The sequence below is a fragment of the Drosophila persimilis genome, unplaced genomic scaffold, assembly GCF_003286085.1.
Source record: "Drosophila persimilis strain 14011-0111.01,24,50 unplaced genomic scaffold, DperRS2 tig00000000-arrow-pilon, whole genome shotgun sequence".
Classification (NCBI taxonomy): Eukaryota; Metazoa; Arthropoda; class Insecta; order Diptera; family Drosophilidae; genus Drosophila; species Drosophila persimilis.
The window spans coordinates 26,898,386-26,926,257 of record NW_020825288.1 but is presented as its reverse complement, the minus strand read 5'-3'; the positions used below and the strand labels follow the sequence as shown (position 1 = coordinate 26,926,257).

The 27,872-nt window shown below is 48.4% G+C and overlaps 4 protein-coding genes across 5 annotated transcripts; 3 read left to right on the top strand and 1 right to left on the bottom strand.

Annotated features, from left to right (window-relative positions):
• The first annotated feature begins 80 nt into the window (after positions 1-80).
• LOC6594470 lies at positions 81-1,119 on the top strand. The gene is made up of 2 exons (XM_002019379.2): positions 81-514; positions 576-1,119. Exons 1-2 carry the CDS (start codon positions 274-276, stop codon positions 1,100-1,102), a joined length of 768 nt encoding a protein of 255 aa, XP_002019415.2. The 5' UTR covers positions 81-273; the 3' UTR covers positions 1,103-1,119.
• LOC6594469 (nuclear pore complex protein Nup93-1) lies at positions 1,072-3,761 on the bottom strand. Of its 2 annotated transcripts, XM_026995338.1 has the most exons (5): positions 3,572-3,761; positions 3,333-3,516; positions 1,891-3,269; positions 1,142-1,821; positions 1,072-1,090 (listed from the first exon to the last, which is right to left on the bottom strand). In XM_026995338.1, the coding sequence occupies exons 1-4, from the start codon at positions 3,730-3,732 to the stop codon at positions 1,149-1,151; spliced, it is 2,397 nt and encodes a 798-aa protein (XP_026851139.1). In that variant the 5' UTR covers positions 3,733-3,761; the 3' UTR covers positions 1,072-1,090; positions 1,142-1,148. The 2 variants fall into 2 exon arrangements, with proteins under 2 accessions (XP_026851139.1, XP_026851138.1); XM_026995337.1 differs by lacking the exon at positions 1,072-1,090 and having other exon boundaries at positions 1,127-1,821.
• A 1,666-nt stretch (positions 3,762-5,427) lies between these two features.
• On the top strand, positions 5,428-27,860 carry LOC6594597 (dynein heavy chain 5, axonemal). Its single transcript, XM_026994860.1, has 34 exons — positions 5,428-5,535; positions 6,320-6,457; positions 6,530-6,689; positions 6,793-6,943; positions 7,003-7,747; positions 8,179-8,389; positions 8,448-9,316; positions 9,385-9,504; positions 9,563-9,719; positions 9,808-9,862; positions 10,079-10,212; positions 10,267-10,478; positions 10,537-10,833; positions 10,897-11,350; positions 11,912-12,111; positions 12,172-14,046; positions 14,145-14,317; positions 15,024-15,179; positions 15,235-15,445; positions 17,032-17,418; positions 17,493-18,078; positions 18,142-18,375; positions 18,897-21,574; positions 21,636-21,884; positions 21,952-23,689; positions 23,753-23,905; positions 23,964-24,256; positions 24,327-24,819; positions 25,207-25,396; positions 25,457-25,613; positions 26,754-26,849; positions 26,938-26,994; positions 27,055-27,187; positions 27,247-27,860. The coding sequence occupies exons 1-34, from the start codon at positions 5,428-5,430 to the stop codon at positions 27,498-27,500; spliced, it is 14,124 nt and encodes a 4,707-aa protein (XP_026850661.1). The 3' UTR covers positions 27,501-27,860.
• LOC113567341 lies at positions 26,054-26,685 on the top strand. Its single transcript, XM_026994858.1, has one exon. The coding sequence runs from the start codon at positions 26,062-26,064 to the stop codon at positions 26,614-26,616; it is 555 nt and encodes a 184-aa protein (XP_026850659.1). The 5' UTR covers positions 26,054-26,061; the 3' UTR covers positions 26,617-26,685.
• Positions 27,861-27,872: the final 12 nt, after the last annotated feature.

Genomic DNA, 27,872 nt, shown 5'->3' with positions numbered 1-27,872 from the left:
TATTAAACCTTTATTACTTCTGGCGAAAAATGGATAAATTTCGGTTGAACAAAAAACAATTTGAAATAAATATTTAATGTTAGTAGACGCTTGATGCACTGAATGCTGTCCAAATAGCACTTGTCGTAGCACTTCCAATCGAGTTTCCAGCTATTATATGAAATGGAGTGCATGGAAAAGGACCAAATTTAAAGACAAGCTTAGAAACGGCTTACAACACTTGTTGCTTTCTCCATTTCACTTCAGGGTCACAAAAAAAAAAAAAACAAAAAAATGATTAAATATGAACGTCTTCGTTGCACGGTTTCCGAATGTCACGAGAGTGGCTTGCAAGACAGCAGCTCTATGTTCAAGTTTCCTTCAAAGCCGAGCGTCAGGCTGAAGTGGATGGAGAATCTCTGCATGCCAAAGGACGCAAAACTCTCGAATCGGCGGGTGTGCCGGCGACACTTTGAGCCGCACTGTTTCGGCAAGTCCAAATTGTTCGCCTGGGCAGTACCAACGCTCTTTGTGGGTAGGTCAGGTCACTATTAGTAGTAGCTAAAGATATACTCTGACGATCCTTTGATTTTCAGGCAAGACAGACAGACTGCACCATGGCGCCGCAAAGAAGAAAAAGTTGGTGCGAAAGTGCTGCATCGGGGATTGCACGACACGATCGCCGCCCGATAGATTGCACTGTTTTCCCACAGAGCCGCAGCTGCGAAAAGAGTGGATGAAGCTGTGCAGGCTTAAAGACGGATTAAAGTGGCCGTTCATATGCTCCAGACACTTTCGTCCGAGTCTGCTGCCCAACAAAAACAGCAAGTTGCCAAAGCAAGCCTTACCTGAACTGAATCTTGGCACTGACACTGAAGATCCCTTGGATCTCCCTCTCAGGAACGAGGCTGAAGATGAGGGAATCGACGAGGACAATTCGAAAGGTACTGATGGGCCTGAATCATGTCCATCCTGCCAAGGAACCAAAGACATCAGCGTTAACTTGCACCAGCAGCTGGCTGCTGCTCTTCTTAGAATACAGGAACTTGAGCAGAGACTTGAAGATCACGCGGACATCGAAGAGGAGGAAGAGGAGGAGTACATTTTCATGCTGATGAAATAAATAGAGTACATATCTGATCTCCTGTACAGGTTAGCATACTTTTATTCTAGTGCATCATCAGCTCCAGCTGCATCAGACGTTTGTTGGTTTCGTAGGGCATGCGGAAAGGCATGCTGGCGGCGAGGTTGGACAATGCTTTGGCCCGCACTCGCAACTTTTCGAGCTGCAACTGCAGCTGATTCGAGCTACAGGTGTCCGACGGCTTCAACTGGTTGTACTGGGTGAGTGTGATGTCCATGGCAGCCACCATCACGTCGGGGATCACCTTGATGACCTCTCCGCTGAGTTTCTTGATGGTGGTCAAACAGCCCTCCACATCATCCGTGGTGTTTGGCATCAGCTTCGTGCGCTGCAGCTGTTCTAGAGCTTGGACCAGCTTCCCCTCATGATGGAGGTCAAAGAAAACGAGGAGCAGCTGCAGCAGTGCAAAGCTGCCCCTTATTTTGGGCTCGACATCCATACGGAGGGCTGCCAAGAGTCTGCTAAATCGATTAGCCTCGTCTCGAAGACGGGCCCGCTGTGATCCCTCCTGCGGCGACAACTGCACGACCTGTGCCAGAAGAATGTTGAAGTGCTTCAGGGCGAGGTTGTAGTTGCCAGCCAACTCGTAAAGCCGCACGGCCATTTCGAAGCTGCCTCGGGCAACCAGCTCTTCTGCGATCAGCGAGGCCGTGGTGTTCGTGTCGAACTCCGGACAGTCAAATTGACGGAATACTCCTCTGAGAAAGGAATTAAAGAAAGTGATGGTATGCTGGTGGGGGGACACGGAGAAATACACTCAGACTCACCCTGGAACCTCTTCGTCGGCATCAGTCATCCGCTGGCCGAATATCAAGTCGAAAATGCTGGTATCCAGCGCCCCGCTGCCTACCACCAGATCACAGACGCAGGTGAGGAACATGTTCCGGCCCTTCGGATCTCGCAAGCAACGTAGGGTGAAGTAGTAGTTAAGAGCCTCCGTCGTATCCGTGCGCTCGAAGCGCTGCGCGTACAGCCGGACCAATCTCGTCAGATTGAGGCGGCGCAGCGGCTGAGGGTCGGCGATGTCGATGGACAGCAACGGTTGCGAGACACTGCGGGCTCCGCCCAGCACTCCCAGCTCGTGCAGGGCAATGGCCATGTGGACGGCATGAACGGATTGACCATTGCGGGCCAGTAGCTCAATCGAGGCTTCAAAAAGGCCGACAAGAACCAGGGCTTTGAAATAGACGTCAGTCTGGTTGCTGGCATGGAAATGCTTTTCTCCATACTTCTCGAGGATCTCCGACTGGAGCCTACCATAGCCGGCGGCATCCCCGGGACGGAGCATAGCCAGCTTGATCCATAAATAGTCGTCGATAGTCTTGGCCACCTCGCCGTGCAACTCGTTGGGGTCGCAGCCCAGGATTAAGCAGTATACTGCCTTCTTATATGCATCGGTGGAGTTCTTAATCTTGTTGGCGTACTGCAGCTTCAGCTGTGTCTCTGTCCTCGAATTCACGGCGCCCGCGCTGCGATCAGCGATGACCTGGGCAAAGTCTTCGTAACTGGGTCCGGCCTCGTGCAGGAATTCCACAGCCGCCTCTGCTGCTCCACACCGCAGGGAATAGTAGACCATGGGCCACAGTGGCTTGTCCTCCAACGTGTCCACCAGGCCGATTGTCTGCTGAGTGCTGAATCGATTGGTCACATAGGCACGTACCAGTTGATAGCAATTGCTGGAGTGGGCAGCCCCCACCAGGGTGCACATGTAGATCTTGTAGTGCCTCTCGAGACACGAATTGGCGTTAATAACAAACTCTGGCCGCTGCTGGCGAGCTTTGATGGGATCGCTGTGGAGGGGCTCGTTCACCTGCGTTACGGCGGCCACCGTTGACCACATGTCCGTCAGCCGATCATCGCCAAAGCTGCTGGTCAACACGGCGAACTTCTGCACAAGATTTGGTCGGTGGGCGCCCTTTAGCAGCAGTTCGTTATAGTGGCGCAGCTCCTGGGCGTAGATAAGCTCCATTGGGCTGAGGCATCTGCTTATCGGCACGTTGGGATCGAGGGTAATGTGCTCTGGCAGACGCTGCAGATCGATAAAGTTCTGCGAGGGTCCAATCAGGGCGTCCAGCAACCGGCTTTTCTCCTCATTCCAAGTGCTGTTCAGGTTCACCCACTTCTGTTTGCTCACCGTCTCACTTATCTGTTAAAGAAGGAGAAGGCCATTCTAGTGAATGTAGGAGGAGCAGCAAAACCATGTACTCACGTTTTTATTGGTATCCTCAATCACTGAAAGTATGGCGTTCTCGCGCTCGTTTTTCAGGAACGTGCACACATCCGTGTCAGCCCCAACCACATCGACCGGTTCGAAGGTTTTTCGTGCATTGAGCGCCTCCAGCTTTTGGGTAAGCTTGGGAAGATCTATGCCCTTGGAACCGAGCAGTATATGCCTGCCGCAGAAACATGATCAGCCTGGGAAATCGCACAAATGCTTTATTTACTTACGCTTGTATATCTTTGTTGCTGGACTGAGTGACGCGCGAGTGTAGGTCCGTGGTGGCCTGCAACACCTGTTGGAGCGTACGCTCCACCTGAGGCATCTCGTACTCGGCTTTGGCCTCGTTTGTCAGGTTCTGGGCGCGCTGCAGCAACGTATTTAAATCCATTTTGAGTGACAATAAATGTAAACAAATTAAATAAATAAATTGCCGCGTTTGTGGGATTTATCGATACAATATACCGTCCGACCCTCAGAAATATACCGAAACATACCGTCGCATTTTCAAAATATACCGTAAATATACTGACGAATTAGAGTTATATTTTAAATATTCCGTCGAATATTACTAGTTATATAGAACATTTAGCCATGCCCACATAATTTTATCCGAATAATGAATCAATTTTCTACAAGATTGGATAGTTTTTAGTCCTTGCTTTTATTGTATTTATTGTAAAAACAGGGTTAAACGAAAAAGTTCAACAAAAAGAGTCGCAATGTTCCTGGTATTTGAAGACGTGATGCGTGTATAGCCCTTTGTACACCCTATTTCGCTAATTTTGTATGAAGATCAAACGTAATTTATTAAGACCTTTTCTCAAATTGATATTCTTTAGACATATTCGAGTACATTATTAGTATCTTGTATATATTTATAGCGATCCTGATACCTATTGAGCCTTGGAAGACAAACGTATTCACAATTCTATAACATCCATTTCCCCCAGGGTATGTGTGCTTGGAACTAGCAACATGTTTGTGAATGGAATGAGACTCATTGTTGCAAAAGCGAAACTGCGGCGAATCGGGTATTGCCTATATTTCAAGCTATATAGATTTGCTCACTTAGCTTTATCCCATAGATAAATGCATTTTCTACAAGATTGCTTCTTTTAATTACCTTTATGTATTTTATTTTGACCAAAAAACGGTTTTCAAATAAATGTTGCCGCAACATTGTGTATGGAATGGGACGACCAATTCCTCATAATCTTTGTTCCGTTGAATAATACTATCTATATAGAACATTTAGCCATGCCCACTCAATTTTGTACGATTGATGAATCAATTCTATACATGATTGATTTATTCGAAATACTTGCATTTATTGGATTTCTATATAACATTGAAAATTAAATTAATAAATGACAAAAATACCATTTAGCACTAAAAAACACCACATGCGAGCGCGGCGAAAACCAATTTCTACAGTATGACCCTCAGAATATACAAAATATACCGAGTGGTGCGCGCCAAATCGAACTTTTTTGAATGTGAGCGACAAGGATTTAAATGTTGTCAACCGGGCCTTTATCTATGCCCACATAATTTTATACGATTAATACATTTTTTTTCTACTTGACTGGTTTATTTTGAATACTTGACTTTGATTGCTTTGCAACAACAACATAGCGTCTACAATGATGAAAAACAGAACTTGGCCCACCTAAGCCCCCTCTGTTTAAATAGTTCAACTACCTGAGGTAAATTATTATTATTATTATTAATTGTTAATACAAAATTGTGAAAACCTTTAGTTACGCTTTTAATAGGCTATAAAAATGTTTTTTATTTTTTCGTTTTCTGCAAGCTGAAAACAGCTAAAAAAGTGAACCGATACGACGGACTAGTTCCGATTGGTTCACTTGGTGTGCTTTTCAACACTGATCAGTTGCTGGGCAACATGGCGCGTATTTTCATTTGTTTGTTCAATTCCTGGTGTGACGTAAACTTTCGCAGTGTAGAAAAACAGACAGCGATTGCAAATCTAGTAAATCTATTATGATATTTGATAAAGGTTGCACATTTGGGTGCCTTTCTTTATGGTGAATTTGCTTTTTGTGTAGAATTGTTGGACAAAATGTTCGTGCAGAAAAAAAAGCTGATTGAACATGTGCTGGCAATGCGTGGCGAAGGGGCCAGCAGTGATGAAGAAGAGGAAGAAGAGGACCAGGGAGATATTTTGCAGGTGCCAAAATTTCGAAACCAAATTAGATTCAATACTAAAACCGTATTAGGTGTAATGCAAGTGTAAACATTGCTTGTTAACAGTAAAATGTAATGTCTTTAGATCCCTTCCTTGTTACCCTTTGACTGATTACGTAATCGCAAACACCTACGTATTTCGTACAGCGAATGTAAATGCCTATGTATTTGTTGTCTAACGGCTAATAGGACAGTTAATTACAACTAATACACATATCTTCATTAGCTTCGTTTTAGCTGAGTAACAACCCCCCAATCCCCACTTACATAAATGCAAAATACAAAAACTCTTAGGAGAATATATTTTTGAAACACACACTTTTGTATGTATGCAGAAATGACTTTGATTTTATGAATTATCTGTTTTTTATCTGTATGTAAAACGTAGTTAGAGTTTTTGAATATAGATTTAGTTATAAAACAATTTGCAATTCAGAATTTGCTGCAACACGCATTTGTAGTGTAAAACGAAATTGTTTTTTGAAACTAACATATTTTTGGTCTCTCCCGTTTTTGAATTTTGAAACAAAAAAACAAACAATGAATTGATTTAAAATTTAAAATCAATGTTCGATTTTTTACAAAAATATAAATACAAAATCCTACCGCACATGCAAACTTTTGATCCAAAATATTATTTTCTGGAACCCCAACGGCCCTACACGTGTTAAAAAACAAAACAAAACAAAACCACAAAAAATAATATATAATACGCGTGCGTATGTGATACGTGATAACGTTGAAACATGGACCCGGACGAAGCACAGCGCCGACGCGAAGAATGCGAACGCAAGGCCCGCCGTGGGGAGATGGATCCCCGACTGGAGTTCACCTTCCAGTTGTTGATCGACGCCACTCAGTTGCCCAGACATCAGCTCATGGATTACATATTCGAAGGGGATATGGTAGTTTCTATATTTCCTATATTTATGCTATACATTGAGATATTCCTATATCTTTAATACTTCCTTTTGTAGCTCGATGAAATCAATCAGCTATTTTTGCCGAATATGAAAAACAAGCTGCTCTGGTTTTATCAGGAAGTGGATGAACCGGAGCCTACACCGACTCCAGACGCAAATAAGCCGGGACCGTCAAGAAGTGGCATTGCATCCAGCAGTTCTAAGACGCCGCAAGGTCTTAACTATAAGATTAAATAATACTATAAAATTACAATTTACATCTCTGTATATTGCTGTCTATCGAATGAGCCACACTTACCTCTCTGTTCCTTCATCAGGTGGCGCCTCTCCGAGTGGTATGCCTCCGCCAAAGCAAAAGAAGTTATTCCTGACGGATGGTTGGACCTGCGCCTTTACAGGTGTTTGTATTTATATCTTTCGAGTGAATACGTCCAAGCAGCTTCCGGAAGAGGGATTCCAAAAGGATTTGTAAGTCTTTTTATACTCTTCTATTTGGTTCTTACGTGATCCTTGATTATTCCACATAGGTACTGTGGTGTAATCGATGCCAAGAACATTGGCCTGGTCACTTCCATTGAGCGAATCGTTGAGTTTGTATTCATGCAGGCCCTGGCCTTTCCCAGTTTGGAAGGCGATGAGGAGGACGTTAGCTGCGGTCTTATCAAAGGGCAGCTCCTTCCAGGACTGCGATCATTCTGCAGTGCGTTGCGCGTCTGCGAGCAGGTGTGCGATCATCACAACGTATTTGCCGATGGCTGCGATATGTTTGAGAAAATCGATCTGGTGGATGAGGTCAAAGACATGTCCAAGAACCAAGAGTTTTGCACACAGCTCGAGGAACGTGTCAATAACTGGACCAAGGGGATATTGAAAATCCTTGGCGAAAGCGAACAGCTCCGTAAGGAGAACGATCACAGTGGTCCACAGGACGAGCTGGAGTACTGGAAGAAACGTGGCGCGCAGTTCTCACAGCTTCTGGCCCATTTGCAAGACAAAGAAGTGCAGTTTACTCTGCATTGTCTTTTTTTGGCGGGCTCCCGCATTATTAGGCAATGGAAGGAAACCGATCGTAAAATAACCTTTTGCTATAATGAGGCGCGGGACAATTCCAAGTTTATACAAGCCATGGAAACGTGCTGTCACTCGCTGTACCTGGACGACCCTGTAAGCATGAAGGAGTCCATCTTAAGTCTACTGCAAACGGTGCGACTGATTTACAGTGTATCCCAGTTCTACAATACATCAGAAAGAACATCAGCACTGATGGTTAAAGTGAGTGAAAATGTTGCTACAAAAATAATATATCTCAGTACATTTACCAGGTTTTCCAACGAAACAAGCAGGACATTCGAACATATATCTGCTGGAAATATATTCTATTTCCAATTCGCTAAATCCCAGTCAAACATTTTCTTGCCGTGTTCTGACCTCCACTTTTTGCTCGTGGTCCGACGACATAAAAGCTCTTTGAAGCATGACTAAAGCCTTCTTGTCTGACTCACCTTGAAATTTCCCACCAAGCTGAGGTAAGTGCCGTGGAATTAACAAGTCGAAGACCTCTTTGACGTCGATGGTGCTAGGGTGCTGTTCAAGAAGTTCATTGTCAGTGTACGATAGAGAATTTAATTTCATTTTACCCTTAACTTTTGTTCTGCTTTGAGGTATATAGTAAATATCTATTAAACAATTAATTCTCCTTCTAGATAACAAACCAAATGATCGAGACCTGCAAGTCCTACATTACTTGTCGTTGCAAGGAGACTATTTGGTCCCAGGATCGCAGCTTAATTCGAACAAAACTCAGCAACTGCATTAAACTGAACCACATTTACCACGAGACGTACTACACGGTGCGCGAGCAGCCGTTTCTGCCCAATCAGACACCATTTGGGTTCTCCGAGAACTTTGTCTTTGGTAACGATACGAATCTAAACGATTCTATATGATCTATAGTAAGGCTTGATAATTTCAGGAAAATTCGATACATTCTGCGAGCGCCTTTCGAAAATTATAAACATGTTCAACCTGATCGATGACTACAACCATTTGTTCGAGCGTCGCCTGGAGGGCCTTCTGCTGGGGGAGGCCTTGGAGGATGCCTCTAATCATTTCGAAGAGGCCAAAAAGGAGGTTATTTCGAAGAAATATGACTACCTAGATCATCGAAACTCCAACTTCAATGACGATTTTGAGAGGTTTATAAACAAAACCAACTCCCTAAAGGATACCATAGCCACGCTGATTGAAAAGGACTTTGACACGGTCTGGGAGACGCCGCAGTGCATACGGTTTTTAGTGCGTTTCGAAAAAGTTAGCGAGAAAATTCCCCTGACCAAGATGGATGAGAAATACACACGGATATTGCGTTACGTTGACAAGGAGGTGGATCGCATACTGAAAACATTTCGCAAGCAACGAGACGATCCCCCGCTGGCGAGAAACTTCCCGCCCATTGCCGGACGCATCCATTGGTGTCGGGCATTGAGTCTTCATCTAACAGAGCTCATAGATGCGGTGATGGATCATGCGGTGCTGAGTACCCTGCCCATGGCTAAGGACTTGGACATGCGATTCCACAACGTCTTGGGAGTGCTCCAGGAGTACGAGGACGAAATTGTATCCATATGGCTGGATCAAGACGTCAGCGTTGCCGATGCCTGCCTCCTGCAGCCACTACTTTGCCTGCAGGGGGACAAATTGTTTGTCAATCTACACCCCACAATACCATTGCTGATCAGAGAAGCCAAAATGCTGGCCAAGCTAAAGATCGAGCTGCCGATTGTGGCCGCCACTCTGATGAGTCGCCAGCAGTATTTCATCACCATACAGGACTCGTTAAATGTGTGTTATTCTGCCATTGTGCCACTCGAAAATCGTATATCATTAAGAACTGTGTGTTTGCCCCGTAGTGTCTCATCAAAATGTTTCTTTCAACGGTCCGGGCTGTGAAGCTGGAGGTGCGTCCTTTGTTTCTGCCTCAATTGGTGCGTTTGACGGCGATGCTGAAGCCAGGACTACATACCATAAATGTGAGTCCGTCAGCTGCAGATCTCCTCTGAATTCTTATTGTGTTTTCTTAATTTCCAGTGGACCAACCAAAACTGGACTGAATTCTATGAGCGCTGCAAGCAGGCCATCGAGAACTTTGAGGTTCTCGTGGCCCGTGTTCATGACATCTATTCCAATCGCATACTCCATGTGCTCATGTGGATGCAGGACGTCTCGTTGCAAATATTACCAGCAGGTTGGTGGCTCCCACATGCGAGCATCTCTCAGGACTCGCGTCTAATTGTATGCTGCCTGAAAACTTTTCCCATTTGTTTCTTGAGCAGACGATGAGATCTGGACAGTTGATGAGTTTCTGGAGCGCAGCGAGGAGGCCTGCCGGTGAGTCTCTGATTCTGACATGTTTCGGGGGTTCGGGGGAGAATTCACTTTTAATTTGGGTTGCTAAAATGAATGTTCAAGGTTTGCGCGACTTTTCCACTGTCTGAAGGTTATTCTGTTTCTGCTGGTGATTTATTCTAATGGGTTCTTTATCACATTTTAATATTGTCTATAAATTGCATGTGAAATACTAATGACGTGATTGTCCTCCCCCAGGAAAGCGGCCATCGAACTGAATCGTAAAAGTCAAATGGTCTCCGAGGCGGTGGAAGAGGTTCTAAGTTTGGTGGACAAGGCAACGGCCACATTCAAGGAGATAGCAGGGGATGATGTGACGACCCTCTTCGATGGTAAGACCTGCGACTGCAATATATAAACATTATGAATTGGAAACTTTTGAGCAGCAGTCTCTCCAAAAGGAGAGGCCACTGGATCAGGCGGACGAAAAGCTGAAGACAGTGCAGGAGCAGCTGCTGCTGGCACCACAAGTGGAGGCGGTGGTGGAGGCGGCGGCGGTGGCGGAGGGCAGCAGCAGGACTGGAGTATCTTGTGGTCTTGCTTTGAGAATCCCCTGTCGCTGCTGTCGACCACAGAAAGCCTGCCCAAGGGCATGCAGGTGGGACGTGTAAAAGATGGACAGAAGTCAAAAAATGATCCATTCTGTTTTTTTGTAGGATATGGTGTGCAATGCGGTGGTCGAGATGCGTCGCTATTACAGCCGCAAGGTCATTGACGTACTGATAAAGGTCATTCGAGCCGCACTGGATACACTGAGACGTCGATTCATTGCCGATGAGAATGAGACGGTTTTCAAAAAGCCGATATTTGCGCTGCACGCGCAGCTGCAGATACCCCATGTGGTTATCAAACCGAGTCTGGACGAGCTGCAGGACATTTTGGTGACGGCTGGCAAGAACATCACGGGCATTGCGAAGGGTGTGGCTCAGTGGAGCAGCGGCAAAGATCCGCCGGTGCGTACCGCCCCACTGAATAGCTTCGCAATGTTCTCCAAAATCTTGTCTTACCAACCGCAGCAAGTTTCGATGACGGTGACGCAGCCGCGCGTCGGACGCAACCACAACGAGGCCTCTGGCGGCGCCGGCGGAAAGAGTCGACGTCGCAAAATCTATTGTCTGGCCTCCGAGGAACGACCACAGATGCCGCACATGCTGAAAAGCTTCTACTCGGCCATCATGGATAACAAAGAGGTGGCCAAGGCTGTCAACCAGCTCTCCAGCTGCACGAAGAACGTAAAGCCAGAGATTCAAACGTACATCAAGCGCTGGAAGCCCTACCACTTCCTGTGGAAGAACGATCGCACCACTCGTCAGCTCATGGAGTTTGGCCTGCAGGAGTTCGAGACCACCCTGCGCTGTCTATCCGATCTGGATGCCAATCTGCTGATTGAGCCAGACATGGAGGTCTTTGGACAGTGCGTGGCAGTGTATAATGAAAGGCTCAAGTATGGTTTGGCCATTGAAATCAAATGTAAGTAGCAGTCCGATGCATCTTTAGAACTATAACTTATGCTTCTCCTTTATTTCATCTAAAGAAGGGGGGCTATGGGGTGCTTATGGAATGTATTTTATTCTAATTATAGACTAGAAGGATATGCTGTTTCCATTTTTAGATACACGAAACGTTAATCAACCATAAATTTTGGCACCCTCGCGAATTCTTTTGTTTTGTGGACAAATAGGAAGCTATTCAAATAAATTGGCGTCCAATTAGATAATCTAATTTGTTTAACCAAATTAACTGAAACACAAGACATCCCCAGAAATACGAAAATAAATTCCCCACACAAAATGATTGGAAGGAAGGAGCCAAGAGCCGAGAGCCGAGAGACCCCACACAGCTGGAGGATGTGACTGTGTGAAAATAAATTAGCCCTTGGCCTGGCTTTGATTAATGACATCGATATCATTGTGTGGCGCACGAAATGGAATAGGGAGATGGGCAGAAAGGGAGGTGGGGGATGGGAGGGAAGGGGCAAAGGGAAAGGGAAAGGGAGAACGAACGAACACTTTAGACGGTTTCTATTTTCAGCCTGCAACCACAAAATTGGACAGGCTATGAAGAAGAAGTACAAGAAGGAAATGGACTATGTTTATGCCGTAATCAATGAAATGGATCGTAAGCTGGACAGGCCTATACGTGACTTGGATGATGTGCGCATGATAATGGAGACTTTGGGTAAGATTCGTGAGCAGGAGGTGGACATGGAACTTCGAATAGATCCGATAGAGGTGAGGCAGTAGCACAGGCAGCACCCAAGATGCCATCTACTCACTCGTCTTGTCCTGCAGGAAGCATTCAATGTCCTGACGCGCTATGAGGTGCAAGTGGAGCGTGACCAGTTCGACCTGGTGGACAATTTGCGGGCCACATTCCAGAACTTGTTGGCTGGGGCACTGCAGGCACAGGTGAAGCTGCTGGACATGCAGCCGGCCTTCCAGGATGACTTGCGCACCAATTTGGACAACTTCAAGCAGGACAAGATCTCGTACGTGACGGAGTATCGGACGGCGGGTCCTATGCAGGCGGGGCTGACGCCGAGAGAGGCCTCCGACCGGCTGATACTGTTCCAGAACCGCTTCGAAGGCATGTGGCGACGCCTGCAGACGTACCAGAGTGGCGAGGAACTCTTCGGTCTGCCGCAAACGGACTATCCAGAGCTGGGGCAGATACGCAAGGAACTGAACCTGCTGCAGAAACTGTACAAACTGTATAACGATGTGATTGACAGAGTGAGCAGCTACTACGACATACCCTGGAATGAGGTGGACATTGAGGAGATCAACAACGAGTTGATGGAGTTCCAAAACCGCTGCCGGAAGCTGCCGAAGGGACTGAAGGAGTGGCCCGCTTTCCATGCTCTGAAGAAGACAATCGATGACTTTAACGATATGTGCCCCCTACTGGAGTTGATGGCGAATAAAGCCATGAAGCCACGCCACTGGCAACGGATCATGGACGTTACTCGCTACATCTTCGAGTTCGACTCGGAGGGTTTCTCGCTCAAGAACATATTGGAGGCGCCGCTGCTCAAGCACAAGGAGGACATCGAGGACATTTGCATCAGTGCCATGAAGGAGAAGGACATCGAAGCCAAGCTGAAGCAGGTGACCAATGAGTGGTCCGTGCACGAGCTGCAATTCATGAGCTTCAACAATCGCGGCGAACTCCTGCTGCGCGGCGACACTACGGCCGAAACGATTGGCCAATTGGAGGACAGCCTGATGGTGCTGGGATCCCTCCTATCCAACCGATACAACGCTCCGTTTCGGAAGCAGATACAGCAGTGGGTCTATGACCTCTCCAACTCGAATGAGATACTGGAGCGGTGGCTCTTGGTGCAGAACATGTGGGTCTATCTGGAGGCAGTGTTTGTTGGGGGCGATATTGCGAAGCAACTGCCGAAGGAGGCGAAAAGGTTTTCGAAAATAGACAAATCCTGGCAAAAAATCATGCAGCGAGCCCACGAGACACCCGGCGTTGTGGCTTGCTGCGTCGGTGATGATTTGCTTAAACAGTTGCTGCCTCATCTGCAGGAGCAACTGGAGATTTGTCAGAAATCCTTGAGTGGTTATCTAGAGCGCAAGCGCATGATGTTTCCACGTTTCTTCTTTGTGTCAGATCCTGCACTGCTTGAGATACTGGGTCAGGCTTCCGATTCGCATACCATACAAAACCACCTCCTGAATATTTTCGACAACACAAAGTCGGTGAAGTTCCACGACGTCGAGTACAACAAAATGATGGCCATCATAAGCAGCGAGGGCGAGATGATCCAGCTGGATCGCGCCATCCGTGCGGAGGGCTCTGTCGAGACATGGCTAACTCAATTGCTGGTCACAGCACAGCAGTCACTGCACTCGATCATTCGCACCGCCTATGCGACCATTAACGATCCAAACTTCACCCTCCTCAGCTTCCTCGAGAAGGCGCCGGCCCAGATTGGCCTGCTCGGCATTCAAATGGTTTGGACGCGAGATGCAGAAATGGCTCTGATGCAGGCCAGACATGAGAGGAAGGTCATGTCCGAGACAAATAACAAGTTCCTCGAGATCCTCAACACACTCATCGACCAAACCACTCGCAATCTGACAAAGCGCGAGCGCACAAACTTCGAGACCCTGATCACCATTCATGTGCATCAGCGCGATATCTTCGATATTTTGGTGGGTCATTTAGATTACACAGAATACTATTGTTAAGGACTACATATGTATCTCTCCTATGCTCGTATATGTTGTAATAATATTCGTAACAATTCCAGTGCCGCATGAACATCAAATCAGCAAACGACTTCGAGTGGCTCAAGCAATGCCGCTTCTACTTCAAAGAGGATCTGGACAAGACCTGGATATCGGTTACCGATGTCACATTTACCTACCAGAACGAATATCTTGGCTGCACAGATCGACTGGTTATCACACCATTGACAGATCGGTGAGTACTTGTAATATTTTGCCCAAACTCAAACTGCGGGGGAGGATAAACAGTTCCGCGATAGCCAGGTCTCCATTCGATGGTTCTTAAGTGGAAATAAAATCATTTATTTCGCGTTGGACTGACAAGAATTTCCACTAATAAATATAACATAAATTTGTTTTCAATTGCACGAATTCTTGGCGAATTCCTTCGTCCCGATGGAACACACCTTGGAATGCCGTGCCTGCCGTAGCACTTTGAACTCTACTCTCGTCAGTTTTTTCTATGTAAACAATTGGCAAAAAAAACAACTGTTGGCAGCAGTTTAAAGCGGTCGATGGCTGGAACCTGCAGGAAATCTTCTTCAACGAAACTCAAAGGGAGAGCGAGACCAAAAGGAATTTCTACAACCGACGCGCCGTTGACATGCTCGTAAAGATAAACTTCACTTAGCGGAATATAAATAAAGTTTTGACAGCGGCAGCCAGTTGCCTCCGGAAAGCTGTAAAGTGGCGGTGCTATTTTCCTGAAGGCACTTCTCCTTTCCACTCATTTTCATTCGCCCGAGTTTCGTCTCTGCTCTTTCGATGTCATCGCAAATTAGTGGCTGTACTGCGGGACTGCTTTGATATTTTAAAGAGCGTCTCTTGGCTGGGTCTTGTCTTTATCATGTGGTTGAGAAAAAGTTTCTCGTTGTACCCTCTAAATTGATATTCCATTTCAGTTGCTATATCACTTTGGCCCAGGCTCTTACCCTGTCCATGGGGGGAGCGCCATGCGGGCCGGCTGGCACTGGAAAAACGGAAACCGTCAAGGATATGGGCAAAACGTTGGCCAAGTATGTTGTCGTCTTTAATTGCTCCGATCAAATGGATTACAGGTAAGTTCAGTTCATCCTGTTCAAGGTTTACTCAAAGTTTACTTGGTTTGGTTAGAGGGCTGGGACGCATATATAAGGGTCTGGCCCAGTCTGGAAGCTGGGGCTGCTTCGATGAGTTCAACCGCATCGAGCTGCCGGTTCTTTCAGTGGCCGCTCAACAAGTGGCCGTCGTGCTGACGGCCAAGAAGGAGAAGAAGAAAACTTTCCTGTTCACAGATGGAGATACGATTGAAATGAATCCAGAATTTGGAATATTCATAACTATGGTAATACCTGGTAATACCTGCTGCACAAATACACTTAGCATTCACTCCAGTATATTCACTTAAAGACATTGAAAGTAAAGGCTAAGCAGGAAGGCTCTTTTGGAATAAATTCAAACGGACACGGCTGGTAATCCTTAGCAAGATTAACCGTTGTCCTTGGCCTGTACATACTATCTAGTACATGCATACGAATACAATTACTCCACGAGTACCGGTTACAATAAATAACAGACAGACACCTGTGAGCCTCTTCCGTGCTAAGTCTTTATTAATGTTTAGATACGCGCACATCGCACTCCTCTACTCCACTGTTACCTTCATCGAAATTTGAGTATTTACAAAACACAACACAAAACTATCCATCATTATGTTCATTGGGAAGATGATTTTCCTGTGTACGAGTATTTAGTAGAAAATTAAATTGCTTTAATCGAATGCTTTCCCATTTAACTTGTTGCAAAATGGAGAGTGACAGGCGCCTTTTTGCACATAATTCCAACGATATTAGTCATGTACAATTTTTCTCAACTCAACTGAAGCTGTAATACAATTTACTATGGCTTTTTCGCGTATGCCACGCCATGCCCAAAAAGCATCCACCGCCCCTCCCCCCCCAAAAACCGTAAAAACCAATAACCAGCACACAAAAGGGAAAACAAATAACAAGAAGAGCACCACCAAAGGAGGAGCCGAGTCCCGTGTATTTACATTTAAGCGGCTGCATGACTCGATTAATTTGCCTGCCACATGCCACGAGGGGCCCTGTCCCGAATAACCGTCTCTCCTCTGCTCAGCAATCTCAACGCCTCTCTACGCACAATCAGAATTAAATACTTTCAGGCCAAATAGGAAGCCAAGCGAAGGAAAGCCAGCCAAGGCTGGTCCCAAGTATAGAGAGTAGTAGCAAGGCAAAGCAAACTATAGATATAGTACGGGGCTCTGTAGCTTAATTAAAAGCGACGCCAACTATGATCGGGGGTAATGCGATTAGCGTTAGCCCCGGCGACGTCGCCAATAATGCTACAGTATGTCAATCAACGCCCACTTGTTGTCTACACCAAACCGGTCCCTCCCTCCCCCCTTGCTACCCTTCTCATGGTCTGCCTCTAACCCTTTCGAAGGCTTCGGCTTTAGCCTCGGTGTCTATATGTATTTTAATTTGCGCATTGAATTATTAGGCCCATTTATATAACATTTTTAGGCGGCAGGACATTATAATTTAATGAGTCGTTATGTCACCCAGGCCTCCAGTCCTCCAGGCCTCCAGGCCTCCACTCCTCCAGGCGTCCAGGCCTCCAGTCCTCCAGTCCTCCAGGCCTCCAGTCCTCCAGGCCTCCAGGCCTCCAGTCCCCTTTTTCGCAGACCTACAGACACAAATAGACAGACAGTTGTGTGTGCGTTTGAGTTTAATGATGAAATCCTTTGTTGGGGCTATGTTTCCGCTTGTTTATGGTGTGCAGGGAGTGCCCAGGATAAACATAAATATCGACCTGTCCCGGCAATAAGTTAAATAAACTATGTACTAGATTTAAAAGCAATCGATTAGTACCTATGGCCGATTAAATGAGAATTAAATGTTTAAACAGAATCCCGGGTACGCGGGTCGCAAAGAGTTGCCCGAGAATCTGAAAATACAGTTCCGGACCGTGGCGATGATGGTGCCGGACAGACAGATAATCATCCGCGTGAAGCTGGCCAGCTGCGGTTTCCTGGAGAACATAACGCTGGCCCGGAAGTTCTACACACTGTACAAGCTGTGCGAGGAGCAGCTGACGAAGCAGGTCCACTACGACTTCGGTCTGAGGAACATACTCTCCGTGCTGCGTACGCTCGGGGCAGCCAAGCGGAGGAACTCAAAGGACACTGAGAGCACCATTGTGATGCGCGTCCTCCGCGACATGAATCTCTCCAAGCTGATTGATGATGATGAGCCGCTGTTCCTCTCGTTGGTGTCCGACTTGTTTCCCAATCAGGTAGGAGACATTCCCATGCATTCCTTCATTTAACCCCCTTCTCTCGCTCTCTCTCTCTCTCGTTCTTTGAATAGACTCTCGAGAATACCAACTATCCGGAGTTGGAGGCTGCCATTCTCCAGCAAACAGACGAGGCCAGTCTGATCTATCATCCGCCCTGGGTCCTGAAGCTTATACAGTTGTACGAGACACAGAACGTACGCCATGGCATCATGACCCTGGGCCCGAGTGGAGCGGGCAAAACCACCTGCATCCACACCCTAATGAAGGCCATGACCCAAATGGGGGAAAACCATCGCGAGATGCGGATGAACCCCAAGGCGATCACAGCAGCCCAAATGTTTGGACGCCTCGATGTGGCCACCAATGACTGGACCGATGGCATCTTCTCGGCCCTGTGGCGCAAGACCCTCAAGCTGAAGGCAGGCGAAAATGTGTGGCTGGTGCTCGATGGTCCAGTGGACAGTATTTGGATAGAGAACCTCAACTCCGTGCTGGATGACAACAAAACCTTGACTCTGGCCAATGGCGATCGCCTAACGATGGCGCCAACCGTTAAGATTATCTTCGAGCCGCACAACATCGACAATGCCTCACCCGCTACTGTTTCACGCAACGGCATGGTTTACATGAGCTCTTCTGGCCTGGATGCACGACCGAGTAGGTGTTTCGATCCTTTTTTGAGATGAAATAACGATGAAACAATGCCAAAATCCTTCACAGTTGTTCAGGCCTGGCTAAAGAATCGCGCGCCTGGCGAAAAGTCCACGTTTTCCGATCTGTTCGATGAGACATTTGTCGAGGTACACAACTGGGGGGCACAAATGGTGAAGCTTCAGATGCCAGTCCTGCAGTGCAACATAGTGCAGCAGATGCTGTTCATTCTGGAGGGCTTGATACCCGTCAAGAAGGAGGACGAACAGGCTGTGAGCCTCTCGAGCAAGGAGAGCCATGATGGTAAGTGGAAGAAGGATAGAAGAAAGTCGCCCCCAAACAGCCGACACCCAACCAAAAACAAAAACAAAAACCACACATACAAAATTGAATTGAAACTTTTCAGCGAATAAGCGAATAGAGCAACAAAAACAAATCGAAGAGGCGCGACGGCAATCGATTGGCAGTCAGATTGTCGGTAAAGTATACCAACCCCTCCCACAAGGGGTTTCCATATTTAAACACATCTACATGTATCTTCTATAGATATAGATCTGCTTCTGTGTGTGTGTATTGTCATTAACATCCTATTGAGATTGAGATCCTATCAAAGGAGGACTTGGTTCTCCGTTTGGTTTGGTTCTCAGTCGATTGGCACCTCCCTCCATTGTGTGTGTAATTCTGTGTGTTCTGTTTATAGTCTTGTTGTTAACGTCTCGTCTAAACCTTATCATTTACTACCAATTACTAACAAATGTGTGTGTACAAGTACTGCTACCTATCCTGTTGATTCTACACCATACTTTAACCCCATACCCCTACAGAGGATCTGCCCATTGAGAGCGTTGTCGAGGAGAAAGAGGACACCTGTACACCGGAACACTTGCACCGCTTGTATATATTCGCTCTGGCCTGGGGCCTGGGGGGTTACCTCTCAACAACCGATCGCGTTCGAATGAATATCTTTGTGAAGGAATCCTTTCCGCACCTCGACTATCCGAAGGGTAGTGCTAGCGAGAACACCATATTCGACCATTTCGTTTCTCCAACGGGCGTGTGGCAGTCGTGGAAGACGCTCGTCACACCCTACATGTATCCGGAGCTTTCCACACCAGACTACTTGAGTATTTTGGTGCCCATTGTGGATAATGTGCGTATCGACTATCTAATCGGAACCATTGCCAATCAGGAGCGCGCCGTGATGGTCATCGGCGAACAGGGTACCGGGAAGACAGTGATCATGAAGAACTTCATGAAGAAGATGAACATTGAGACGTACATGGGGCGATCCTTCAACTTCTCGTCGGCCACCAGCCCCTACCAGTTCCAGCGCACCATCGAGAGCTATGTGGAGAAGCGTGTGGGCGTCACCTTTGGGCCCCCTGGTGGCCGCAAGCTGATCGTCTTCATAGACGACATCAATCTGCCCGAGATCAATGAGTGGGGCGATCAGGTGACCAATGAAATTGTGCGCCAGTCCATGGACATGAAGGGCTTCTACAGCCTGGAGAAGCCCGGCGACTTTACCACCATTGTGGATGTACAGTATGTGGCGGCCATGGGGCTGCCCGGCGGCGGTCGCAACGACATACCGTCGCGTCTCAAGCGTCAGTTCTGCGTCTTCAACTGCAACATACCCGACAACGACTCCATTGATAAGATCTTCCGCGTTATCGGTGAGGGCCACTACAATGCCAAGCGCGGCTTTGTGCCCGAGATTCGCAATTTAGTGAAGAAACTGATCGTGGTCACGCGGCACCTGTGGCAGCGCACACGCGAGAAGCTGCTGCCCACGCCAGCGAAGTTCCACTACGTGTTCAGTCTGCGCGACCTGTCGCGCATCTGGCAGGGCATGGTTGGCACCTTATCCACAGTGATCACCTCCGAGAGCGTGCTCATGGCGCTGTGGAAGCATGAGTGCACGCGAGTATTTGCCGACCGATTCACCACGTTCCAGGATAGGGAGTGGTTCGGCTCAGAGCTGGCATGTCTCGTGCGAGAGGAGTTGGGCGATGCCCATTCCCAAATGATCATACCCAATCCGGTATTCGTCGATTTTATGCGCGACGCCCCCGAGCCGACCGGCGAGGAGGGCGAGGACACCGACATGGAGCTGCCGAAAGTGTACGAGCCGGTACACTCTCATGAAGTGCTACGCGAGCGTCTCGTTATGTTCCTCGCCCAGTTCAATGAAATGGTGCGAGGATCTGGAATGGATTTGGTGTTCTTCCCGGATGCAATGCTGCATCTGGTGAAGATCTCCCGCATCATTCGGCATCCGAGAGGATCGGTCATGCTTGTCGGGGTCGGCGGTTCTGGAAAGCAGTCGCTTACGAAATTGGCATCGTTTATAGCTGGCTACAAGACCTTCCAAATTGCGTTGACGCGTTCGTACAATGTGGCCAATTTTCTAGAGGATCTAAAGCTGCTCTACCGCACCTGCGGCGTGCAGGGGAAGGGCACAACCTTTCTCTTCACTGACATGGATATCAAAGAGGAAGGTTTCCTCGAGTATCTCAATAACATACTCTCGAGCGGTGTCATATCGAATCTATTCTCGCGCGATGAGCAGGCCGAAATCGTGCAAGAGCTGACGCCGGTCATGAAACGCGAAAATCAACGCAAAACAGCGACCCCGGAAAGTGTGATGGACTTTTTTCTGGCGCGCACCTGCACCAATCTGCACGTGGCCTTCTGTTTCTCGCCCGTGGGTGAGACTTTTCGGTCGCGGGTGCAGCGCTTTCCCGCCTTGGTCTCCGGCTGCACCATTGACTGGCTGCATCCGTGGCCCAAGGACGCCCTGGTTTCGGTTGCCAGACACTTTCTGAGCCACTTCGAAATTGAGTGTACGTCGGCCGTCAAGGAAGAGCTGGTTAATGCGCTCGGCTCCATACAGGACATTGTCGCCGAAACGTCACAGGAGTACTTCCAGCGTTTCCGTCGCGCCACGCACGTGACACCCAAATCTTATCTGAACTTCATTGCCGGCTACAAGAATATCTATCAGATGAAGCAGCAAGAGCTGCGCGATGGTGTGGAGAAGATGGATACGGGCTTGGAGAAACTGAAAGAGGCCTCCGCCTCGGTTGAGATCCTCAAGAAAGACCTCGTGGTCATGGAGGAGGAGCTGGTCGAAGCCTCCAAGAACGCTGAATCGGTGCTGGTGGAGGTGACGGAGCGTGCGATGCAAGCGGAGATTGTCAAGAATCAGGTCCTCATCGTCAAGGATAAGGCAGAGGCCCTCGTTGCCTGCATTGCCCACGAGAAGGCCCTGGCCGAGGAGAAGCTCGAGGCGGCCAAGCCGGCCCTCGAGGAGGCCGAGAACGCCCTCAACACGATCAAGCCGGCGCACATAGCCACCGTGCGTAAGCTGGGACGACCCCCCCACCTCATTATGCGGATAATGGACTGCGTCTTAATCCTGTTCAAGCGTAAGCTGCACCCGTGCATACCCGACTCGGGTACACCGTGCCCCAAGCCCTCGTGGCAAGAGTCACTCAAGGTGGGTGCCCCCTTTGTCCCACAGCTTTCCTCTTCCCATTCCCCTTTCCCTTTCCACGCAGATGATGGCCAGTGCCACATTTTTGCTGCAACTGCAAAACTACCCGAAGGACACCATCAACGACGAGATGATCGACCTGCTGCAGCCGTACTTTCGCATGGAGGACTACAACATGGACATGGCTCGACGTGTGTGCGGTGATGTCGCCGGTCTGCTCTCCTGGACCAAGGCCATGTCCTTCTTCCACAGCGTGAACAAAGAGGTACTGCCCCTGAAAGCCAATCTAACCATGCAAGAGGCGCGCCTAAAGGTAAGCTGGGCAAAGGATTCGGCATGTCCCTGCACTCATATGGCATTCCCTTCCCTTCTGTTCTTAGCTTGCAATGGACGATTTGGCCGGGGCCGAGGAACAGCTTCGAGAGCGTGAGGATGCCCTGCAGGCGGTAAAGGATCAGTACGACAAGGCCGTGGGGGAGAAGCAACGACTGATGGACGCGGCCAATGTCTGCCTGCGGAAAATGACCGCAGCCACGGCCCTGATCAATGGGCTTTCGGACGAGAAGCATCGCTGGACCAACCAGAGCAAGGAGTTCAAGATTCAGCTGGGAAAACTGGTGGGCGATGTGCTCCTGGCCACCGGCTTTCTCTCCTACTGCGGGCCCTACAACCAGGAGTTTCGGGCCAACCTCATCAAGACCTGGATGGGCATACTGAAGCAGAAGAATATTCCCTTCACCATTGGACTGAACATCATAAACATGCTGGTCGATTCTTCGACGGTGTCGGAATGGACACTCCAGGGGCTGCCGAACGACGAGCTGTCCGTGCAGAACGCCCTGATAGCCACCAAGTCCAGCAGCTATCCGTTGCTGGTCGATCCGCAGACGCAGGGGAAGATCTGGATCAAGTGCAAGGAGGATCGCAATGAGCTGCAGATCACCTCCCTGAATCACAAGTACTTTCGCACCCACCTCGAGGACTCGCTCTCGCTGGGCAGGCCGCTGCTGATCGAGGACGTGGGCATCGATCTGGACCCGGTTATAGACAATGTCCTGGAGAAGAACTTCATCAAGTCGGGCAGCATTGAGAAGGTGCTTGTCGGCGACAAGGAGTGCGACGTAATGCCCGGGTTCATGCTCTACATTACCACAAAGCTACCGAATCCCGCCTTCAGTCCTGAGGTCAGTGCCAAGACCTCGATCATTGATTTCACGGTCACTATGCGTGGTCTGGAGGATCAACTCCTGGGTCGGGTCATCCTAATGGAAAAGTCGGATCTCGAAGCGGAGCGAGTGGCGCTCTTCGAGACCGTCATGCAGAACCAGCGCAACATGAAGGAGCTGGAGGCGAACCTCCTGCTGCGCCTGAGCTCCTCCCAAGGATCTCTGGTGGACGACGAGGCCTTAATCGAAGTACTGCGGGTGACCAAGACCACAGCCGAGGAAGTCAACCAAAAACTAAAGATTTCCGAGGTGACGGAGCGCAAAATAATGAAGGCACGCGAGGAGTTTCGGGCGGTGGCGAAGCGAGGATCAATCCTCTACTTTCTGATTGTCGAAATGAGCAACGTGAACGCCATGTACCAGAACTCCCTCAAGCAATTCCTCGTCATCTTCAACCACTCGATAACCAAGTCGACAAAGTCCAGTGTCACGGAGGAGCGCATCAACATTATCCTGCGATATCTCACCTACGAGGTGTACAAGTTCACGAACCGCAGCCTCTATGAGCGGCACAAGCAACTGTTTACCCTGATGCTGGCCATCAAGATCGACTATCACAACGAGAACATCAGTCACGAGGAGTTCTTGACGTTCATCAAGGGCGGGGCCTCACTGGATCTGAACGCTGTCACCCCAAAGCCCTTCCGCTGGATCCTGGACATCACCTGGCTCAATCTGGTGGAGATCAGCAAGCTGGAGACCTTTTCCACAGTTCTGCAGGTGATTGAACTGAACGAGCGTGACTGGCGCACGTGGTACGAGTGCGAGAAGCCCGAGTACGAGGAAATCCCCTGTGGCTACAATGCCCTTCTGGACAGCTTTCGAAAACTGCTACTCATTCGCTCCTGGTGCCCCGATCGGACCATATCTCAGGCCAAGAAGTATATAGAAGGTGTGTTTATAGTAGAAAGTAGGATGAGTATCTGTTCCTTAACTTTCTGTTTGTTTTTTATAGAATCTTTGGGAGGCGAGTACAGTGAGATGCAGATTCTGGATTTGGAGGAAATGTGGCTGGAGTCGGAGCCACGCACGCCCTTTGTGTGTCTTCTCTCCATAGGATCCGATCCCACCACCCAAATTGGGGCCTTGGCCAAGCAGAAGAGCATAGGCAAGTGTCTGACAAACAGCTCCAAATTTCGACTCTAACCAACTCTATTCGCGAGTAGGCCTAAAATCTGTATCGATGGGACAGGGACAGGAGTACCATGCCCGCAAAATGATAATGGAATCGATGTCCACCGGCGGCTGGGTTCTGCTCCAAAACGTGCATCTGTCGCTGCCCTTTTGCACCGAGATTATCGACATGCTGGTGGAGTCGGAGCATATCGACGAGTCCTTCCGCATGTGGGTCACCACTGAGCCGCACACCGAGTTTCCGATTGGATTGCTGCAAATGGCTCTCAAGTTCACAAACGAACCACCCCAGGGGATACGGGCCAGTCTAAAGCGCAGCTACCAGGTGCGCCAAAGCAGTGTAAATTCCCGAAGCTCAATTAATTATTAATTTTCAATCTTTTTGCGGGAGCCAGTCGTTCACCCAGGACTTCCTTGATTACACCTCAGCCTCGCAGTGGCCCCCGCTGCTGTACACGGTGGCCTTTCTGCACACCATCGTCCAGGAGCGACGAAAGTTCGGCCCTCTCGGCTGGAATGTACCCTACGAATTCAATCAGGCCGACTTCGCGGCCAGCGTGCAGTTTGTCCAGAACCACCTGGACGAAATGGATCCCAAGAAAGGTGTCTCCTGGCAGACCCTGGTCTACATGATTGGAGAAGTCCAGTACGGGGGCCGGGTGACCGATGACTTTGACAAGCGCCTGCTCACGACCTTCACCGCGGTCTGGTTCTGCGAGCAACTGCTGTCGAACTCCTTCGAGTTCTACAAGGGCTACAAGGTGCCGGGCACGAAGAGCCTTCAGGGCTTTATCGATTACATAAACAGCTTGCCGGCGTACGATACCCCAGAGGTGTTTGGCTTGCATTCGAACGCCGACATCACGTATCAGATAAATTCAGCGAAAGGTATGAGCACTGTATTTGTTGTGTTGCTTCATAATTAAAACAGAGCGAAATGTAACATAAACACGTGCACATAATCCGCCGTGAGCCACGATGAATGATCTGTAACCGGGAAATCAATGGCCGGAATCGCGTGGTTTGAGTACTGCATCGACGGGGCGTAATGCCATTCTGCTTAATTTTGTGTAAAGAGCCATTGCATAAACAATTCCCCAGGACCCTCGCCCCCAATCAATAGAACCCAAAAATGTGTGATTTAGCAGCAATGAACGTGAATGAAATCAAATCGGCTGGCAAACCCACTCGGCCATTGGCACATTAGCATATCCCCTGATAGCGTACTCCCAAGTCCTTGATTGTTCGGTTTCTGCTTTTGCTTCTGGTTCGCAGGCATCCTGGACACAATACTGAGCGTACAGCCGAAGGAGGGTGGCGGCGGCGGGGGCGAAACAAGGGAGAGCATTGTCTACCAACTGGCAGATGACATGCTACGCAAGCTCCCCGCCCAATACAATGCCTACGATGTGCGTGAGAATCTCAATCGAATGGGCATCTTGTTGCCGATGAACATATTTTTAAGGTAAAGTACACATTTAATTGTAGGTTGGTTACTCACCGACATACATATATTTGATTGCAGACAAGAAATCGATCGAATGCAGAGGGTTATTAAGCGCGTGCACACCTGCCTCTGCGATCTGAAGCTGGCCATTGACGGTACCATTGTGATGAGTCCCGCCCTAAAGGAGTCCCTGGATGCTATGTACGATGCCCGCATACCAGAGACCTGGATGAAGGTGTGTATTCCTGAAGCAGGAGGACTTTGGAGGATCTAGAGATAGCCTATTGCTATCACTCGTTTTGTACCCAGGTGTCTGTCTGTCTGTCTGTCTGTCTGGTGGGTGGAAATGATAAGGGACTGCCCTTCACCTTCCCTTTGGGCCGTGGGCGGTGGGTAACGTTCATTCGAAATTATGCGTATAAACGTTTGACGCCTCTCAATAGACCCATAGACCGCCAGAGCAGACAAACAACAGGCCACTTAAAGGGGAAAGGGAAATTAAACAAAGTCCTAAAAGGGCAGGTGTTGGTTCTCGATTCAAACAGAAATTATACTAGATCCAGTAAGCATTGCCGAAAGCATTATTGTTGAATTTTACACCAAATAGAAAATAGAGTTCAGTTCGGAACTCGTTATAATATTTCGATATGCCTTTTGCAAATACGAGTAATCCGGCAAAAACAATGAAGAAAATCATAACGAGTGGCACGAACGATAATCGGAATATTTTCCTGTCTAAGACCACCGAATTTGACAAACACAATGTGGACGAGACCACGAATGTGCCGCTCGGACAGCGCCAATACGGCTTCATCAAGGCCAACAAGGCGAGCACACCGTTTCCCTCCACCCACACGCTGGACCCCAACCTGTTGGACAACAAGCTGAAGAGAATCCAGTACAAAGCAAAGCAGAGTCTACGTGATACGGCCTTCGATTCGGACACATCGTCCGCGGAGTCGGACACTGTTGAAAAGCAATTGCAATACAATGCAACTGATTCTCTGGCTGCCAAGGAGATGCCCTTCGAGCTGAAGAGGAAGCTCTTCGACGAGGCCGAGTTCACCGTGACACGGGGCCAGAAGCTGAGCGATCTGCACCATCCTGAAATAGACGTCTCGAACATCCAAAAGTCCTTTAACTACGAGGCGAAGAAGCTTTCCTACAAGGAGATGGAGGCCTTCTGCCGCCACATGAACTTTAAGATAACCAAAGGCTTTGATGCAGCGCTGCATTAAAATAGTCTGTTCTGTTTTGTTTAGTCTACATTCGGCATTCCCAATAAAAACTCGTTTGCCTGTCCCTGATTTCGTATGCCCTTTGAATCTTGCCACCAGATAATGTTGTCTCCTGTCACTGTCGCTGTCACTTTCAGATATCCTGGGAGTCCACGACGCTGGGCTTTTGGTACACAGAGCTTCTCGAGCGCAACGGACAATTTCGTACATGGATATCAACGGATCGTCCGAAGGTAAGTGCAAGCAGAGAGCCATGCAGGTCCGAGAGGAGTGGGTTGGAGCATCTTCCCACGCACACATTTATTTAATTACTCGAAACAGGTATTTTGGATGACAGGGTTCTTCAATCCCCAAGGCTTTCTGACTGCTATGCGGCAGGTAAGTAGAGCCGGAGGAACACACGGGACTCTAAATTCCATCTGTATCCATCCTTCCTAGGAAGTAACGCGAGCACACAAGGGCTGGGCACTGGACTCGGTTGTGCTGCAGAATCAAATAACGCGCTATAACCGAGAAGACATCACGGAGTATCCAACGGAAGGAGTGTACGTCCACGGACTGTTTCTCGAGGGTAACTCTTGGCCAGTCTGTTCTATTCTGTTCGGCAATGATTGGGCACCTTTCTTGCAGGCGCCTCATTGGATCGGCGAAGCGGCAAGCTGATGGAGTCCAAAATGAAGGTCCTGTACGAGCAGATGCCCGTCATTTACATATACGCCATAAACACCACAGCTGGAAAAGATCCGAAACTCTACGAGTGCCCCATCTACCGAAAGCCCCAGCGAACGGACCTCAAGTATGTGGGCTCGATTGACTTCGAGACCGAATTCAATCCCAAGCACTGGACCCTGCGTGGCGTGGCCCTGCTCTGCGACATCAAGTAGAGAGCCCAAAGCCCAAAGTCATTCTTTGCCCGTGTCCGTGCCTTTGTTTGCCGTCATGTCAACTGCTCCACGAGACAGAGGGAGAGTACGTGAGTGGGGCTGCTAATGGCAATGTGATAATTATCTTATTTTTTGGGGCGAGCGTTCAAGTTTCGTGTAATCTAGCGACTAGCGCAAATACAACAATATTAATTGGACCCTCGGGTGAGGACCAAAGAGACACACACCACGAGCACAGTTATTAGCCTGTAAAACCATTTGTTAGCCAACAATAAAGACGCGTTTTCTCATAGGGAGAGACAGAGATCAGCACGTGAACTGCACGTGGGACCATACGTGGAATAAATTAAATATATATCTAGAAAATCCGTG